We start from the raw sequence: 18,223 nt of genomic DNA, 5'->3' as shown, positions 1-18,223 counted from the left end.
ACTATAAAATATCTGGCAGAAAAGTCAATGTACTTTTGAAACGCTCAGTAAATAGAGGAGTGGGAGTAGGGAGTTTAGGCTGGTGAAGGGTGGGGAGGTTCCCTTCTCAGCGAGTTTACTGAACTGAGGAACCTGAGGGCTTTGGGGTAACTTCAGATTTCCCTGGAAATCTTGGGACTCTGAGTTCAGGGGGCTGGGAGTAGGATGTGGGAAGAAGAGCAATCCTTTTGCTTCTTAAGTAGAGAGATAAGTATTTGCAGAGTCTTTACATCTATACATTGGAGATGTTAATTGGCCTTAGAAGGTCTTGATCAATACTGTATTTTGTTAATAAGCTTTGAAATGCATATTAGTAATTTAAATATGATTAGAGAATGTTTTTAGTTATAGAATGATACCATCTGTTTGTTAAAGGTTTTTCTTTTCTTTTCTTTTTGGTGCAGTATCTGGAATGTATCTCTGTGCTTCTGTCAAATAGGGGATAAAGTTAAGGTTTTTCTCATCTAATTAAGGATGCAGGATTATCTAACTGAGTTATCAAGGGGCTGCTCTCTCTCCCTCCCCAACCTCCTGTCCTCCTGCCTTTTTTTTAAAATAAGTGAATTAAGATACAGTTTAAATGGAATGAATTATATAGCCCATCAGGAGATATACTTTAACAGCTCTTGGAACAAAAAGTAATAGGAAAATAAGCTTGATGGAATCTAAAGTTGCCTTAAAATTTAGATTGAAATTGGGTTTTTAAAAAATATTTATTTTTAATTGAAGGATAATTGCTTTACAATACTGTGTTGGTTTCTGCCATACATCAACATGAATCAACTATAGGCATGCATATGTCCCCTCGCTCTTGAATCTCCGTCCCTCAAATTGGGTTTTAAAGCACTTAAGGTATAAGTTATAGAGTTCAAACACTGATGTATTTTGACTTTGATTGCTTTTGTTTAATGTGTGTGAAAATTTGATACAACATGTCTGTCTAAACTATGACATTTCACTGTGTAGCCTTAGTGACGGCATTGCCTTCAATAATTTATAATTAACCACATGTGGACATACAATGTTAGAACTGAAGGGACTTTCAGCATAGCATTTCTTAGAGTTCTGTAGGAGCCTCGTCCTCTAAGATGCTCTGGGGGAAAAAAAATTGTCCTCCATGCAGTCAAGTTGGAAGACACTGCATTTCATAGCTCTCTCTTGGAAATTGACAATGCACATGAACTTAAAAAGAAACTGAGAAATTCTGCAGTAATGAAACCTATCGGCATTTATTTAACCAACTGTTTCTGCAGTATATTTCTCCATGGAAACTTTTAGACAAATAGCCATTTGTGACTTGAAGGGAAAGCACTGGGGCATTTAGTTCAGAGTCAAGTGACTTGCCCACAGTCATGACGCTTAATGTTGACAATGCTGGTCACTTGAACAACTCTGCCTGCAGCTTCTGTTAAATGTTTCTGAGATGAAAGGAACAAAGAGGGTCTGTTTTAACTAATCCTTCACAGAGGATGTGAAGCTTTCCTGTGATTCTCAACTAGCGAGCTACTTCACTTCCCTGGCTGGACACTAGGTGTCACTCAAGCTGTTGAAAAGCAGTATCAGGTCATTTTCAGAAAAGGAAGTTCTTCCCCGAGTAGACACTGAGATTTAATTTCTGCCGAATATTTTCAGTGATGATTACTTATATTTTTTTACTTTTCTTGAGTTTTCTCCTCTATAGTTACCCTGTAGCAGGACCATTATGCGGGCTTAATCAGATGAGAACATTTCTCCCTTATTTCCTCTTTTGTTTTTTAAAAAAAAACTCAGAAAAAGTAATTTTCCTCTCCCTTCTTACAGTTTCTTTCTCTCTCTCTTTTGAACTTGCCACATTGCATTCAACAAATTTGTTTTCTTACAATAGACTCTTAATTTAGTTGTTCAATTACTCAGAACATGACCATATTAGGGTTGTTTGAAGGTTTCTCTCTTTCAGTGCAGATTTAGGAAAAATCTCCTTTCTTAAAGTTTCTCTCTCTCTCTCTCTTTTTTGGCAGCTTACCAAATGACATGCTGTGTGATCGTTCACCATAAATTCTAAGGCTTGGATCGACCCACTTATTGTTCGCTTGTCATCGTGGGATTTGTGCTATTTTTTTGGCAAGTTTTTTTTTTTTTTTTTCCCCAGCCTTATTTTGTTTCACTTAAAAAGCAGACTTGAAATATTAGCAAGAGGACAAATCTGTAGTCTGTTTTCCTTCCTTATTTGATTTGTGGAAGTTGAGACTCAGACATTATTCTTGACTTTCTGATAATTTTTCTGGACGAACTCTGGGATTGACATCTGTGATGCTTGGAAGAACAAGTCCTACCTCTGTAAAGGACTGTGGGTCTAGACTAAGTCAGACAACACCTTAGACCATGAGTCATACCCTGGGGCTTGTGACTTGCAGTTATTACATCACTGTCCTCTGTCTGCTTGGAAAACCTGATTTGTCTCTTTGATGCTTTTGAGTCACTTATAAAAGGAGGCTACCAGGAGGCTAGGTAGTGGAAATAAGAAAAAATTCAGTATAGAAAGAGTTAGAGAGCGAACAATCCACAGATAATACGCTAGATTCTTGGAAACGAGCTACGTGAGAGTAGGTTTATAGGGTACTTGGAGGTTGACCACCTTGTGCAAAAGAAGATATATTAACTTCAAAAACTGTTTAAAGAATTTTATTGGGGTATAGTTGATTTACACTGCTGTGTTTCAGGTGTGTAGCAAAGTGAATCAGTTTATACATATACATATATCCACTCTTCTTAAGACTCTTCTCTCATGTAGGTCAATACAGAGTATTTTTAAGAAAGATTTTTGTGAAGACCTAGGAGAAATCAATTAAAAAACTATTTTCTTTTCCCAATTAAAAAAAATGCAATAGACTAGTCAGTATGACAGCTCTAACCATAATTACAGACTTTCTTGTGTCATTATCTTTAAAAAACAAACCAATAATATCTGACTACTTGAACAATGTATATTCATAATCAAAATCTGGGAAGTGAAAAAAGTACATAAAGGATGTGTCAGTCAAGCATCTCTTCTTATCAGATGAGAGAAACCCATCCAAACTCATCTGAACACAGGAAAATGTATGACTCAATACAAAAAAAGTCAAGCGATTTGGTGAGGTTTTACTAATAGTAGAAAACTCTGGATTGATGGTAATGTTGGATTGAAAGATGATATTCTTTCTAGAAATCACATTAAAAAAATTTTTTTAAACATCAAACACATTTTGTGCTGGGGTGTAGCCAATCAACAATGCTGCGGCAGTTTCAGGTGGACAGGGAAGGGACTCGGCCACACACGCATGCATCCATCCTCCCATAAACCCAGTGTCATATTTCTTTATTTTTGTTGGCGTACAATTGATCTACAATGTTGTGTTAGTTTCGGGTGTACAGCAATCTGTTATACATATATCCACTCTTTTTTAGATTTTTTCCATATAGGCCATTACAGAGTATTGAGTAGAGTTCCCTGTGTTACACAGTAGGTCCTTATTAGCTCTCTATTTTATATATAGTCATGTGTATATGTCAATCCCAGTCTTTCAATTTATCCCTCCCACTACTCCCTGGTGTGTGTGTGTGTGTGTGCTTAGTTGCTCATTTGTGTCTGCCTCTTTGTAACCCCATGGACTGGAGCCCACCAGGCTCCTCTGTCCATGAAATTCTCCAGGCAAGAATACTGGAGAGGGTTGCCATTCCCTTCTCCAGGGGGTCTTCCCGACCCAGGGATTAAACCTGGGTCTCCTACATCGAAGGCAGATTCTGTGCCATCTGAGCTACCCGGGAAGCCCTGGTAACCCTAAGTTTTTCCCTACATAGAGGTCCTATTTCTTGAGCGAGTCTCTCTTTTTCTCTCCCCATTTCATTTCCACTTTCCTATATCTTGGTTTCATGTCAGAAGGCTGTCTTAATGAGGTGGCAAAACCACCACCACAAGAAAAAGTCACGTTGTCAGTTCTAGTTTAACAGCGGCCTTATTAGCTGAGCTTTGGGTTTCTCTGATGGCTCAGGCAGCAAAGAATCTGCCTGCAATGCAGGAGACTCAAATTCAATCCCTGGGTCGGGAAGATCCCCTGGAGAAGGGAATGGCAACCCACTCTAGTATTCTTGTCTGGAGAATTCCATGGACAGAGAGGCCTGGTGGGCTAGGCTACAGTCCATAGGGCTGCCAAGAGTTGGACACAACTAAACCACTTTCACTTTCACCAGCTGACAGTGACCCAGAGAGAAGACATGCCTCTTTCCTGATGCTCCAGGGAAAGTGCTGATGTCCAAGTTCAGAGCCCATGCACATCCCTGACCTAGCCACAGTGGGCAGCCATTGGCCAGCATCCTCTGGCTGGTCCTGGTCATGTGCCTTCCTCTGCTCGGGGAAAGGAAGGTCAAGTGCCTCAAACTCACAGAAAGGATGCCTATGAGAGGAGGGGCTGTGCTGCACAACAGAGCGGAGAAGAGGTCTGATTCTGGTGAGAGAGCAGGAGCTGCTCGAGTTACCTGAAGAAGAGGAGAATATTTATCATACCCCACTCAGAGATGACCAATAACATCTTTTGGTATATCCTTCCAGTTTTAAAATCTATATGTTTAAAATAGAGTTCTCCAGTGTTGTCTCCTGTTTTCTATGTATCATTACGACTGGCCTTGGGTGTTTCTTGGTGAGGTCATTTCTGAGTCTCTCTGGTTCCTTCTTGTTTAGTCACTAAGTCTTGTCCAACTCTTTGCAATCCCATGGGCTGTAGCCTGCCAGGCTCCTCTGTCCATGGAATTCCCCAGGTAAGAATACTAGAGTGGGTTGCCATTTCCTTCAGGAAGGGATATTCCTGATCAAACCCACATCTCCTGCCATTAGCAGGTGGATTCTTACCACTAAGCCACCAGGGAAGCCCCCTCTTGTTCCTGGCCGGGTCCCAAACACTCCGCTATTATTTGGGCGTGTAGGAAATGAGCAAATGAAGGAAAATCTCTAGGACTTTTTGCCACGATTGAGCCACACACCTCTTCAGGGCAGGAACCTCTGTATCTAGTTTTTCATCACTTGACCCAGCATTTGATAGGTACATTTAAGCAACTGATGGATTTATGTGATTCTTGCCAAATGCCTACTGCTGTGGCATGTCAACTGTTCCTCAAAGATTTATGACCCACAGATGTTCTCACAGTTCCAGCGAGGACAGAACTTATGCCCTGTGAAGTCTTAGGCAATCCTCTGTAACTCCCACTGGAAGCAGTCCTCCAGAAACTCACGGTGGAATGTCACTTGCCTCCTCTCCTTTCCCGACTGTGGGAATTCCAACTATTTTAGTGGAGAGATAATCTGGGTGATGTTTTTACTCTAGACTTAGCAATGGGTCGCATGCTGATTCACTTCTATTTTGCCTATGGTTGTGGGCAGGAGGGGGTTTAAGAGTTAAGGAAAGTACATGATGGGGGTCCAGGGTGATGAAGGAAGAAAAAAGTAAAGGAAGGGAAGAGAGAAGGAAAAAAAGAGTTTTGCACAAAGAAGGAAATGGCAGCCCACTCCAGTATCCTTGCCTGGAAAATCCCATGGACAGAGGAGCCTGGCAGGCTACAGTCCATGAGGTCACAGAGTCGGACACAACTTAGCGGCTAAACAGGAACACTTTATAGCAGCAGATATTAGCTTGGGTGTATATGTCAATAGCAATGTAGTCAATTGGTATTTTCAACCACCACTTCTGTAATTTATTTTTAAAAGTCTTTACTGAATTTGTTGCAATATTGTTTCTATTTTCTCTTTTGTTTTTCTGGCATGTGGGATCTTAGATCCCCGACCAGGGATTGAACCCACACCTCCTGCATTGGAAGGTGAAGTCTTAACCACTGGACTGCCAGGGAAGTCCCCACTTCTATAATTTTTATCTGAGTTTCAGTGACCCACTTTAGGCCAGGATAGAAGACCTGAAATAAGAATGACTCTAAATGTCCTCTTGGTTGAAGTTCTTATTGCTTTGAGAGGTGTAGTTTGCAAGTCCTTCTCCAGGCCGGAATTAAATGCACCGACGTGCTCTCGTTCCTGAAATGTGTTCTCCATTTAGTCCCAGATGACAGAATGAGTCATCGCTTGTGGGGGTGGGTGGGGAGGGGAAGACTTTTCTTTGTGTGCTCTGCAGGGTTGTTTGTATTTAAACCTGTGAAGATTTTGAGATTGTTTAAACCTTGAAGCAAGGGACCGACTGTCAAGAGATGGATTTCTGGGTGCAATAAAAAAAGATCATTTTGACTTAGGTATACCGGTATTTGGCTTCCCAGGTGGCACTAGTGGTAAAGAACCTGCCTGCCGATGCAGGAGGTGCAAGAGATGCAGGTTCAATTTCTGGGTCAGGAAGATCCCCTAGAGAAGAACTAGCTCCGCACTCCAGTACTCTTGCCTGGAGAATCCCACGGACAGAGGAGCCTGGCGGACTATAGTCCATAGGGTCTCAGAGTCGGACACGACTGAAGTGACTTAGCATGCATACATCCCTGTATTAACACCTCTTTAGACAGAAAACCTCATTCAGGCTGAGCCTTGGTCCTACTAGCTTATTTGCAGCTCTGTGGATATTGATGTTTTGAAGAGTAAATAAACACGCAGGAATTACATGATACATAAAACACAGCACTTAAGCTTACAGCCTACCCACCGCAACCATTTACCTCCAAACGTTTCAGTTGATTGTGGTTTAGTAACAAAACTATCTGAAAATTGTGTTTTATTGGCTGGCAACACACAGTGCCGGCATGCTCAAGCTGATTCCACTCCTGCAAAGTCACCCTCAGGGATTTCTGAAAGTCCCCAGACTGTGTCCAGGTCCTCCCCAACAGGCAGGGTCAGCCGCCACAAGGAGACCTCTGGCGACCACTGTTTGCGCCGAGGCATCACTCCCTCTGCTGGGCATTGCAGCTTCCATCTGTTTTGGTGGTTCTTTGTGGTGTCCAGCTTAATCCCATATCTAGCTTGATGAGGATTAACACGTGGGATCTGCTTTTGTAGATACGAGGCTTTAAATGAACTATCCAGTGGCTGCAGTCACTTCCCCAGTTTTGTGTCAAAGATGTACTCTATTTTTTCTTTAAATATATTAAAAAAAAACTTCTTACAGTGTTGTGTTGGTTTCTGCCATACAACAAGGCAAATCAGCCATGATTATACATCCCCTCCCTCCCCAGCCTCCCTCCCCTCCCCCATCCCAGCCCTCCAGGTCACCACAGAGTGCCAGCTGAGCTCCTGGGCTACACAGCAACTTCTCACCAGCTATCCATCTCACACCTGGGAGTGTATATCTGTTGATACTACTTTCTCCATTCGTCCCACTCTCCCGCTCCCCGCCTGCGTCCACAAGTCCATTTTCTACATCTGCGTCTCCACTGCTTCCCTGCAAATAGGTTCATCAATATCATTTTTCTAGATTCTGTATGGATGCATTAATATACTATGCTGGTTTTTCTCTTTCTGACTGACTTCCCTCTGTATAACAGGCTCTAGGTTCAGCCACCTCACTAGAATTGACTCAAATGTGTTCTATTTTTTATGAGTGAGTAATATTCCACTGTATATTTGTATGACAACTTTATCCATATGACCCAAAAATGTCTTCTTAAAGTTCAGTCAATCCATGGGTGGACGGCTCTCATGCTCTACAAGGAATATTCACTGCTGCTGCCTATGGAAATTCTTTTTTTTTTTTAATTTAATGTAAAAAATAATTATTTAATTATTTGTCTGGCTGGACTGGATCTCAGTTGCAGCATATGGAATCTTATTTCCCCAACTAGTGATCAAACCCAGGCCTCCAGCATTGGGAGCATGGAGTCTTAGCCGCTGGACCACCAGGGAAGTCCCCAGCTCAATTCTTTGAGAGGGATTTTTCCTCTCTTAATCTCTTAGTTTTATGAAATTACATAATTTTAAATCCCTTCTCATCACTTTTGTTTTTACTGAATTAATCCTTGAATCAGTCAAGGTTCTTCAGAGAAACAAAACCAATGAAGGGGAGAGGGATAGAAATTGATGGAGAGATGTGTTGATTTGCTTTTAAGGAATTGGCTCACGTGCTTCTGGGGGCTGGCAGGCTGGAAACTTGGGGCTTCCCCAGTAGCTCAGCAGTAAAGAAACTGCCTGTGATGGAGAAAACACAGGAGATGTCGGGAAGATTCCCTGGAGGAGCGCATGGCAACCCACTCCAGTATTCTTGCCTGGAGAATCCCATGGAAAGAGGAGCCTGGCAGGCTACAGTCCCTGGGGTTGCAAAGACTTGGATACAACTGAGCAATTGGGCACACAGGCTGGAAACTCAAGGGGGGACTTTTCAGTTACAGTCCTGAGGTAGAATTCCTTCTCAAGCAAACCTTAGACTTTGCTCTTCAGGCCTTCAGCTGATTGGCTGAGGCCCACCCACATTATTGGAAATAATCTACTTAAAGTCGACTGACTTTGTTGTTATTCAGTAGCTCAGCCATGTCCGATTCTTTGCGACCCCATGGACTGCAGCATGCCAGGCTTCCCTGTCCTTCACTCTCTTCTGGAGTTTGCTCAGACTCATATCCATTGAGTCGGTGATGCCATCCAACTATCTCATCCTCTGTCATCCCTCTCTCCTCTTGCCCTCAATCTCTCCCAGCATCAGAGTGTTTTCCAGTGAGTCAGCTTTTTGTATCAGGAGGCCAAAATATTGGAGCTTTGGCAAGTCCTTACAATGAATATTCAGGGTTGCTTTCCTTTAGAGTTGACTGGTCTGATCTTCTTGCTGTCCAAGGGACTCTCGAGAGTCTTCTCCAACATCACAGTTCAAAAGCATCACTTCTTTGATGGTTAGCCTTCGTCATGGTCCAGCTCTCAGACTCACATATGACTACTGGAAAAATCATAGCTTTGCTGTACGGACCTTTTTTGGCAAGATGGTAGATGTTTATCATGTCTACAAAATGCCTCAACAGCAACATGCAGGCTGATGTTAGAACAAATCACTGAGCTCAGTTTATATAGAAAATTGAGGCTCGGGAGGGTCGAGTGACCTGCTCAAGGTACCTGGAGTGGACAGAACCAGGGTTGGTATCACGGTTTGAACTCTCCCTAGGCCCACTTCCTTCTGTGCTTGTGGAGGATGGCACTCAGGGGCCACTCCTTGGATTGGGTGCCCCTCTTTGCGTTCCCACTATGTCCTACGTGTCTCTATCACCCAGCTGGACACATCTCATTCTAATTCAGCTGTTGGGGCCTTTTTGTCCGTCCTGCTGTTTCCTCATTAGGGCTAGATTCCTGCCCTGGTCCTTGTCCAGTTTAGGACTGGCATGTACTTTTTCCAAACGTTCATTGATGGTAGATGACACAACTACCCTCTGTGTTCTCCCAGAGGTGACCCAGGCTCCCACTCGGGCCCACTGTGCATTCAGTGATTGGAGGGGACAAATGATTTCCTGTCCAGCACCCATAGGTCTCTCAATGACAGTGAGTTTTCCAGGACCCTTTAATTACTGAAGACTGTCCTGGCTGGGTCTCTCTCCTTGCATCTCTTGACTTGGCGTGACAGAGTGGAGTTTTGTGTCTGCATGAAGGCCACCAGGGCCCTTCTTTGGGGCAAATCACCACCAAGTTGCAGAGCTGGATGTGCAAAGAGCATGCTCACATGCACCTCCAGGAAAGATGGCCTTTGGAGAAATGATACTGTTTCTCTGTTTCTGCTTCCCCTCCAAAGTCTTGCATTATGTGTGTCTCTGAGAGATAAATTCTGGGCTTCTACCGTATCAAAGATTTTCCATCACTTGAGGAAGCAGCCCACCTCCTTTTTTCACTTTTTAAAAACGTTTGTATTGCAGTATATCCAAATAACAATGTTGTGATAGTTTCAGATGAATGGTGAAGGGTCTCAGCCATACGTATACATGTATCCATTTTCCCCCAGATTCCCCTCCCATCCAGGCTGCTATATAGCACTGAGCAGGGTTCCATGTGCTGTTCAGCAGGGCCTTGGTTATTCATTTTCAATATAGCCGAGTATACATGTCGATCCCAAACTTTGATTCTCATTTGCAGGAGCTATGGCAGCAAGTGTTGAGAGGCTGGGGATCTATTGGGTGGCTCATGGGTTTCTGACAAGCTCTATGATCCCTAAAGCCCTGAGCTCCCCCATCTGGGACCCTAACGCCCTTGAGCACCATGGAAACCTGTGGGAAGCAGCCATCCCAGCAGGCAAGATCAGATGGGCTCTTGGGTGATAAGTTAACCTTGTCTTTCCTTCTGTGGACAGAGTTCTTGATTCCTATGCCTCTTCACTGGTGAGTAAGAATCCTGTGGGCTTTGACTTGAATAGAAGTGGCCTAATGGCCGTCTCTATAAATGGTCTTCTAAACTGCGACCACCAGTAACTCTGTCTTGGATTGGGACTAAAAATTTCAACATTGTCTCTTGGCTGGCAGGTCACTTTTTCCTCTTACTCTCTCCAAACTCATCAGTGTGATGCCGATTGTCCTATTTATTTTGGGACAGAGACCAGCGTGGATTGCTTTTCCATCAGTCCTGCTAAGCAGTGTGTAGTGGGGGATAGTGATAAAACAGCCAGGCCCATGATGAGATTTCAGTTTCAGAACATGACATACTCCTTGGACCAAAGGGCTGTCTTCTTTGGAAGACAGGCATGTGGGCAAGTCACCGCCAGCTGGCAGCCCAGACCCTCCAGCACCCTGCACACACTTTGGTGTGGGTCATGTTACCAGTGGGGCTGGAACTGCAGCTGGCAGAGTCCTGGACCCCAGCCCAGCTCAGCTGCTGGGTGGCCCCACTCGGAGGAGTGCAGGCGGCTGGCACTGGCCTAGCCGTGAGCACATTTGCACGGAGTGAAAGGAAACAGACAGAATGCTTTCCTCACAAATCCACCCACCGTTCCTCAGGAGAAGAAACACAGGGGAGGACTGAGGAGTGCAGGCCAAGTTCCTATAAGGAGAACACCGCAGAGTTGCCACTGGGAAATGGAACAGAAGACTCGGGTCAGGGCACCACCTCCAGCGGAGTCAGGGGAGTCAGGTTGCGCTCAACTGTCTGAGAAGCTGGGCTGGAGAGAAACAGTGTTTAAAGGAAACCCTTTTAAAAACCCAACTTTATCTTTTAGAGTGCTTTTAGATTCAGAGCAAAACTCAGAGGTAGGTACAGAGATTTCCCATAAATCCCCAGTTTTCCACATGCACAGCCTCCCTGGCCATTCACATCCCCCACCAGAGGGGACATTGGTTATAATTGATGAACTTATCATTGACACCTTGTTATCACCTACTGCTTTGTAATGGACTTTTGTTAACAATTCTTAGTGGCTTGGATTTCTTTTCTTTCTTTCTTTCTTTTTTTTTTTTAAACTTTTTATTTTACATTGGAATAGACTTAGATGGTAAAAAATCCACCTGCAAGGTGGGAGACCTGGGTTCGATCCCTGGGTTAGGAAGGTCCCCTGGAGTGGGGCATGGCAACCCACTCCAGTATTCTTGCCTGGAAAATCCCCATGGACAGAGGAACCTGGTGGGCTGCAATCCGTGGGGTCACAAAGAGTTGGACACAACTAAGCACAGAGCATAGTTGATTAACAATGTTTTAGTTTTAGTTGTATAACAAAGTGATTCAGTTACACATATACATGGCTCTGTTCTTTTTCAAATTCTTTTCCCATGTAGATTGTTATATAACATTGAGCGGAATTCCTGTTGCTATACAGTAGGTCCTTACTGGTTATCTATTTCATTTTTTGTTATCTTTTTCACTGGAGGACAATTGCTTTACAATATTGTGTGGGTTTCTGCCATACATCAACATGAATCAGCCATAGGTGTCCATATGTCCCCTCCCTCTTAATCCTTCCTCCCATCTCTCACCCTATCCTGGTTATTCACTTTAAATATAGCAGTGTGTACATGTCAGTCCTAAACTCCCTAACTATCCCTTCCCACCCTGGTAACCATAAGTTCATTCTCTAAGTCTGTGAGTCTGTTTGTTTTATAAATAAGTTCATTTGTATTGTGCCTTTTTAGACTCCACATAGAAGTGATATCATCTGATACTTCTCTCTCTGACCTCACTCATATGACAATCCATCCATGTTGCTGTGAATGGCATTATTTCATTCTTTTTAATGGCCAAGAAATATTCCATTGTGTTTATGTACCGCATCTTCATCTGTTCCTCTGTTGATGGAATTCGCGTTGCTTTCACGTTTTGGCTATTGCAAACAGGGCTGCAGTGGACACTGGGGTGCATACATCTTTTTGGGTCATGTTTTTTCTCCAGATATATTCCCAGGAGTGAGATGGCCAGACCAAATGGTAGTTTTATCTTTAGTGTTTTAAGGAACCTCCATACTATTGTCCATAGTGGCTACAGCAGCGTACATTCCCACCAACAGTGTAAGACAGTTCACATCTCTCCACACCCCCTCCAGAATTTATTGCTTGTGGATTTTTTGATGATAGCCATTTTGACTGGTGTGAGGTGATATACTTCGTGTGGCTTGGATTTCTTTACTTTGAGGGAGGGAAGACTAGCACTAGCTTTTCCCTCCTATTTTATTCCTGATGGAGTTCTCTGCCCTGTTCATTTGCCTCTAGCCCCTGCTGAGGTGCCCCCAGCAGCATCCTCCCCTGGCCATCCCCCTGAGATCCCACAGAGCTGAAAGGCTCTGCTGCTCTGTCACGCACACCTGGAAAGTGTACTGCAATTTTACGTGCATCCATCTCATCCATCTCATCTCATCTCATAATCTTTTCCAAGAGATGGTGCGCTCCCTGAGTACAGCAACCGTTGTTCACATGCTCTCAATAAGATACATGTTGCCTGAAAGAAGTTTTATTTTTTTTTAAGAGCATAAACACCAGAGATATCCAAACACTGGGATAGGTCTAAAAGAACTGTTATTATGATTATCCATTTTGGCATCACACCACCGCAGGAATGAAAGAGCAGTCTGCTTCAGGGCACAAGGATGTGATTTGCCAAGATACAAGGGGCTGTGTCTCAGTGGTCTGAGCTCCATGATCCAGACAGCGTGATGGGGTTTGTAACAGACACGTGAAAAACAACCCTGTCAGATGTTGTTTGATGCTATGAAAATCTTATAAATTACATGGAACAAAGGGCATTTACTCTAGAGCAGGAGATATTCCAGGTGGAGAGACAAGCACAGTTTGGAAAGAAAGATGAAGCCAGAGCAAGCAGAGGATACTGAGGGATGTTAACGAGGATCAGTTCTGATGGTGAATGATTATTGTCACCCTCCTGCCCACCAGTCAATAATGATGTCCAGAAATGCAAAATCTCTGTATGTATTCCACAGTTTTCTCTGACTTTTAAAATACAATAAATAAAGGGAGTTTTGATTTTGTGTGTGTGTGCGCAAAAATTCAGTGTGTTTATGGTATTAGATATTTGCAACATTATGTCTTTTCACTTGCAGATAAAACCAAGTAGTTTTAATTTATATTAATTGATTATGGATACTCAATACATTCTTCCACCTCATGCGAAGAGTTGACTCATTGGAAAAGACCCTGATGCTGGGAGGGATTGGGGGCAGGAGGAGAAGAGGATGACAGAGGATGAGATGGCTGGATGGCATCACTGACTTGATGGACATGAGATTGAATAAACTCCGGGAGTTGGTGATGGACAGGGAGGCCTGGCGTGCTACGATTCATGGGGTCGTAAAGGGTCAGACATGACTGAGCGACTGAGCTGAACTGAAACAGTCGGCTTTGTAAATATTCCTTAATCCTTACTGTAATCTGCATCCCTTTTTTGGGTACCATTGCCTTATGGGCTAAAAGTGTCTTCCAAAAATATTGTTACTATGAAGTTAAGATTTCTTTTTTTTTAAATCGTGAATAATATTTTATTTAGTCATTTCTGTTTACAACTGAAACTCTGTGAATTCAAAATTAACATCCTTGCCCGTGATCTTCTTATAGACACCAGAAAATGTTTCAACCATGAGTTCCGTGTTGTTCTGCTGTGCTTTATCCAAATGGACCTTTATGAGTAGGCTGCTGTCTAACTTCTTGCAGATTCTCTTGCCCACAATCTCATTTGGGAAAACCAAGTCCTCCAGGATGTTGTCATGCACAGTGACCAGAGTGCGGCTCCTGGGATGTTTTTGCTTAGTTTTCATAAGGCTTATTCGAGTTGGCTTAGGCAGAATTCTTCTCTGAGTGATGAAGACGACCTGCTTTCTACTGAACTTCTTCTCCAGCTCACACACGAGCTGCACCTGGATTTTCTGGAAAGACTTCAGTTGTGCAACGGGAACAAAGATGATGATAGCTTTCCAGCCACCGCCAACTTCAATTTCCTTGGCGGCCACGATGTTCAGCTCCCGCAGCTGGGCCTTGCGGTCCAAGTTCATCTCCAGCTTCAGGAGGGCCTGGGAGGTGCTGGACTCAAACTCATCTGGCTTCTTGCCATTGGACTTCACGATCTTAGCACTGGAACCGAACATGGCCTGGACCTTGCAGATGTGGCCAACACTTGTTGCCATTGCCGGCACTAGTAGGCCTAGGAAGAGCTGAAGTTTAAGATTTCTAAACTTCAGAAATATTAACTTGAAAGCAGTCAGTCCCCTGACGTTTTGAATAACTCCCCTCCTATATTTCTGTGTTTACCAATAGATTTAGAAATCATCTTAAAAATCATGGTGATTTATGTTGCCAACTTTATATTATGCTTTATGCCATCACTTTTTTCTTTTTTTATGGAAGTATAGCAAGGAGATCCAACCAGTCCATTCTGAAGGAGATCAGCCCTGGGATTTCTTTGGAAGGAATGATGCTAAGGCTGAAACTCCAGTACTTTGGCCACCTCATGTGAAGAGTTGACTCATTGGAAAAGATTTTGATGCTGGGAGGAATTGGGGGCAGGAGGAGAAGGGGATGACAGAGGATGAGATAGCTGGATGGCATCACGGACTCGATGGACGTGAATCTGAGTGAACTCCGTGAGTTGGTGATGGACAGGGAGGCCTGGCGTGTTGCGATTCATGGGGTCGCAAAGGGTCGGACACAACTGAGTGACTGAAATGAACTGAACTGAACTGATAGTTGATTTACAGTATTGTTTTACAATATTTTATTACTTTTAGGTTAAAGCAAATTGATTCAGTTTTGTAAATATTTTTTTCAAATTCTGTTCCATTATAGGTTATTACAAGATTTTGGATATAGATTCCTGGACTATACAGTAGGTCCTTGTTATCTCTTTAATGTGCAGTGGTTTGTATCTGCTAATTCCAAAGCCCAAATTTATCCCCCTTTCACTTTTGGTAACTGTAAATTTGTTTTCTGTTTTGTAAATAAGTTCATTTTTACTGTTTTTTTGATTCCACATACTAGTGATATCATATGGTATTTGTCTCTCCCTGATTTAACTTAGTGTGATCATCTATAGTTCCACCCATGTTGCTTCAGATGGCATTATTTCATTCCTTTTTTATGGCTGAATAATATCCTATTGTGTATACATACCGCATCTTTATCGATTTCTCTGTCGATGGACATTTAGGGTGCTTCCTTGTCTTGGTTAAAGGAGATCGGTCCTGGGTATTCATTGGAAGGACTGATGTTGAAGCTGAAACTCCAATACTTTGGCCACCTGATGTGAAGAGCTGACTTATTTGAAATGACTCTGATGCTGGGAAAGATTGAGGGCAGGAGAAGGGGATGACAGAGGGTGAGATGGTTAGATGGCATCACCGACTCAATGGACGTGGGTTTCGGTGGACTCCGGGAGTTGGCGATGGACAGAGAGGCCTGGCGTGCTGCGGTTCATGGGGTTGCAAAGAGTCGGACACGACTGAGCAACTGAACTGAACTTGTCTTGGCTAGTGTAAATAGTGCTGCAAGGAACACTAGGGTGCACGTATCTTTTCGAATTAGAGTTTTCTCCAGATATATGCCCAGAAGTGGGATTGCTAGATCATATGGTAGCTCTATTTTTAGGTTTTGTTTTTTTAATATTTCTTATTTTATTTATTTGGTTGCTTAGTTGCAGCATGTGGGATCTAGTTCCCCAACCAGGGATTGAACCCAGGCCCCCTGCATTTGGAGTGTGGAGTCCCAGTCACTGGACCACAAAGGAAGTCTTTTTAAAAACCATTTATTAGAGACAAAAAAAGATGAAGATATTTCTTAAGCTCCTTTACACACAAATTATACGTTTTTTTAAAAAGATCACAGAACAGGGAATCTTACACCCTTCTAACTAAATATTTTCCAGAACAAAATTAACTCCTTTGCTTAGAGTCAAAAGAATGAATGGTAAATTCTAAAATTATAATAGGGAGTGGACAAAAAAAAATTCCCAATAGAAATGTAAGAAAACTGAATTCACATTTTAAAATTTCATAATATCTACAGAGCCTTAACTCTTGAGTATTGGCTTCATGGTAAGTTTACTATTTGTAACAAAAGTGACAAAGTCAGAATTATATATCCAATGTCAAAGCCCCTATTGGTCAAAACTGCAAAATATAAAGAATCCACTCTAATTCTGATCCTCTATCCTCTTGAGTATTCAACACCTGACCTCTATGGCACCCTGTCCTTAACTGTCTTCTAAAGTATCATCCCATCATCCTGTCCCAGTTAAACCTACCTATGGAGAGAGTAACATGGAAACTTACATTACCATGTGTAAAATAGATAGCCAGTGGGGAACTTGCTGCATGTCTCAGGAAACTCAAACCTGGGCTCTGCGTCAACCTGGAGGGGTGGGATGGGGAAGGATATGGGAGGGAGTTTCAGAAGGGAGGGGATATATGCATACCTATGGCTGAGTCGTATTGAGGTTTGACAGAAAACAAAATTCTATAAAATAGTTATCCTTCAATTGAAAAACAAAACAAAACAAACCTACCTATGCTATGTTCAATCCTTCAAGCCAGCAGTATGGGCAGAGAATCTGATCAACAAAACCATAACGATGTGTTTATGGAGCATTCATGGGCCAGCACAGATTTGTCCACTAACGTAAGTTAGCAGTGGCCTCTTAAAGACAGAGCCTTTAATAAGAGGCATAGCCACATGACTTCAGTAGTGAAATACATGGGGCGCAGGAGGAGACTAACGATAAAGGGCAGCCTGAGGCACCCTTGACCCAGTGAAAGAGGAGATGACCAGTAGATCTTTGGATATGTGAGACTGAGACTCAGGAGATAGATTTGGGCTGGAAGAATTAGCCTTGGGACATCGGCACATGAATGACCATTAGAACCGTGGCAGCCGGAGTGCTTCAAGTTGTCCAAGAAAAGTGTCTCGAGTGAGAAGAGAGTCGCTCCTCTCGGTTCCCACCAGCACCCTTCGGTCGGCCTCTCTCTCAGAGCCTGCTGCCATTCCGGCCACCTCCATTCTTTCTCAGTTCAGCTAGAGTGTTCCTTTTGGTGACTGATTCTTTTCCTCAAAACTCCCCAGAGACTACACCCATCTCCTCTGAGGCTTCCCAGGTGGCGCAGAATCCACCTGCCAATGAAAGAGACCCCAGAGATGCAGATTCAATCCCTGGGTCAGGAAGATTCCCTGGAGAACGAAATGGCAACTCGCTCCAGTATTCTTGCCTCGTGCCAGGCGCTGGTCCCAGAGACGCAGGCAGGTGATGTCCCTGATTTCATGAGACTCATACAACCACATCTCAAGCCGGAGAGCCCAATGCTAGGCCTCCTCTCCCTGCTGCTGCAGCTGCGAGTTGATGTGCACTCTGCTTGGAGCTCTGCAAAAAGACTGCCTGAAACTGAGGCTTCACTCTTCATGCGGCCCTAAACCAGCCCAGTGGCCTCACCTGGTGCTTGCTTCCCTTCTCTTTCATCAGGCCTCTGGGCAGTTTCCCCCTATTTTTAGACTTTTAAGGAACCCCCACACTGTTCTCCATAGTCTACGCTTTCACCTTTGTTAGGTGAACTTGAACTACAAATTTAGGACTTGTTTTTAACACATTCTTCTCAGCGTTAGGTCCAAGTGCCAACTCTAGCCCATTCAGATTCCTAAAAATTTCTCATATCTTCCCGTCCCTCTTCCTTCCTGGGCTCTTGGGGCAGCCTGAACGTGTCTACCATGGCACTGATGGCAGCCTCTCCCCTCCATGTGAGTGCACACTGGGCTTGCCACGATGCTGTCCCCAGTCCGTGGCAGGTGCCAGACATGCACTTCATTAATATTGAATGAAAGC

At 43.4% G+C, this 18,223-nt stretch overlaps 1 protein-coding gene across 1 annotated transcript; it reads right to left on the bottom strand.

Annotated features, from left to right (window-relative positions):
* Positions 1 to 9,720: 9,720 nt before the first annotated feature.
* LOC101106223 (small ribosomal subunit protein eS7-like) lies at positions 9,721 to 15,519 on the bottom strand. Its single transcript, XM_060405584.1, has one exon. The coding sequence runs from the start codon at positions 14,544 to 14,546 to the stop codon at positions 13,923 to 13,925; it is 624 nt and encodes a 207-aa protein (XP_060261567.1). The 5' UTR covers positions 14,547 to 15,519; the 3' UTR covers positions 9,721 to 13,922.
* Positions 15,520 to 18,223: the final 2,704 nt, after the last annotated feature.

The sequence above is a fragment of the Ovis aries genome, chromosome 23 (genome assembly GCF_016772045.2).
Source record: "Ovis aries strain OAR_USU_Benz2616 breed Rambouillet chromosome 23, ARS-UI_Ramb_v3.0, whole genome shotgun sequence".
Lineage (NCBI taxonomy): Eukaryota > Metazoa > Chordata > Mammalia > Artiodactyla > Bovidae > Ovis > Ovis aries.
Note: the sequence above shows the minus strand (reverse complement) of the source record. Positions and strands in the feature narration are given on the sequence as shown.

Coding starts and splice junctions, on each gene's coding strand:
- LOC101106223 (XM_060405584.1), bottom strand. CDS start 14,546: ATGGCAACAAGTGTTGGCCACATCTGCAAGGTCCAGGCCATGTTCGGT.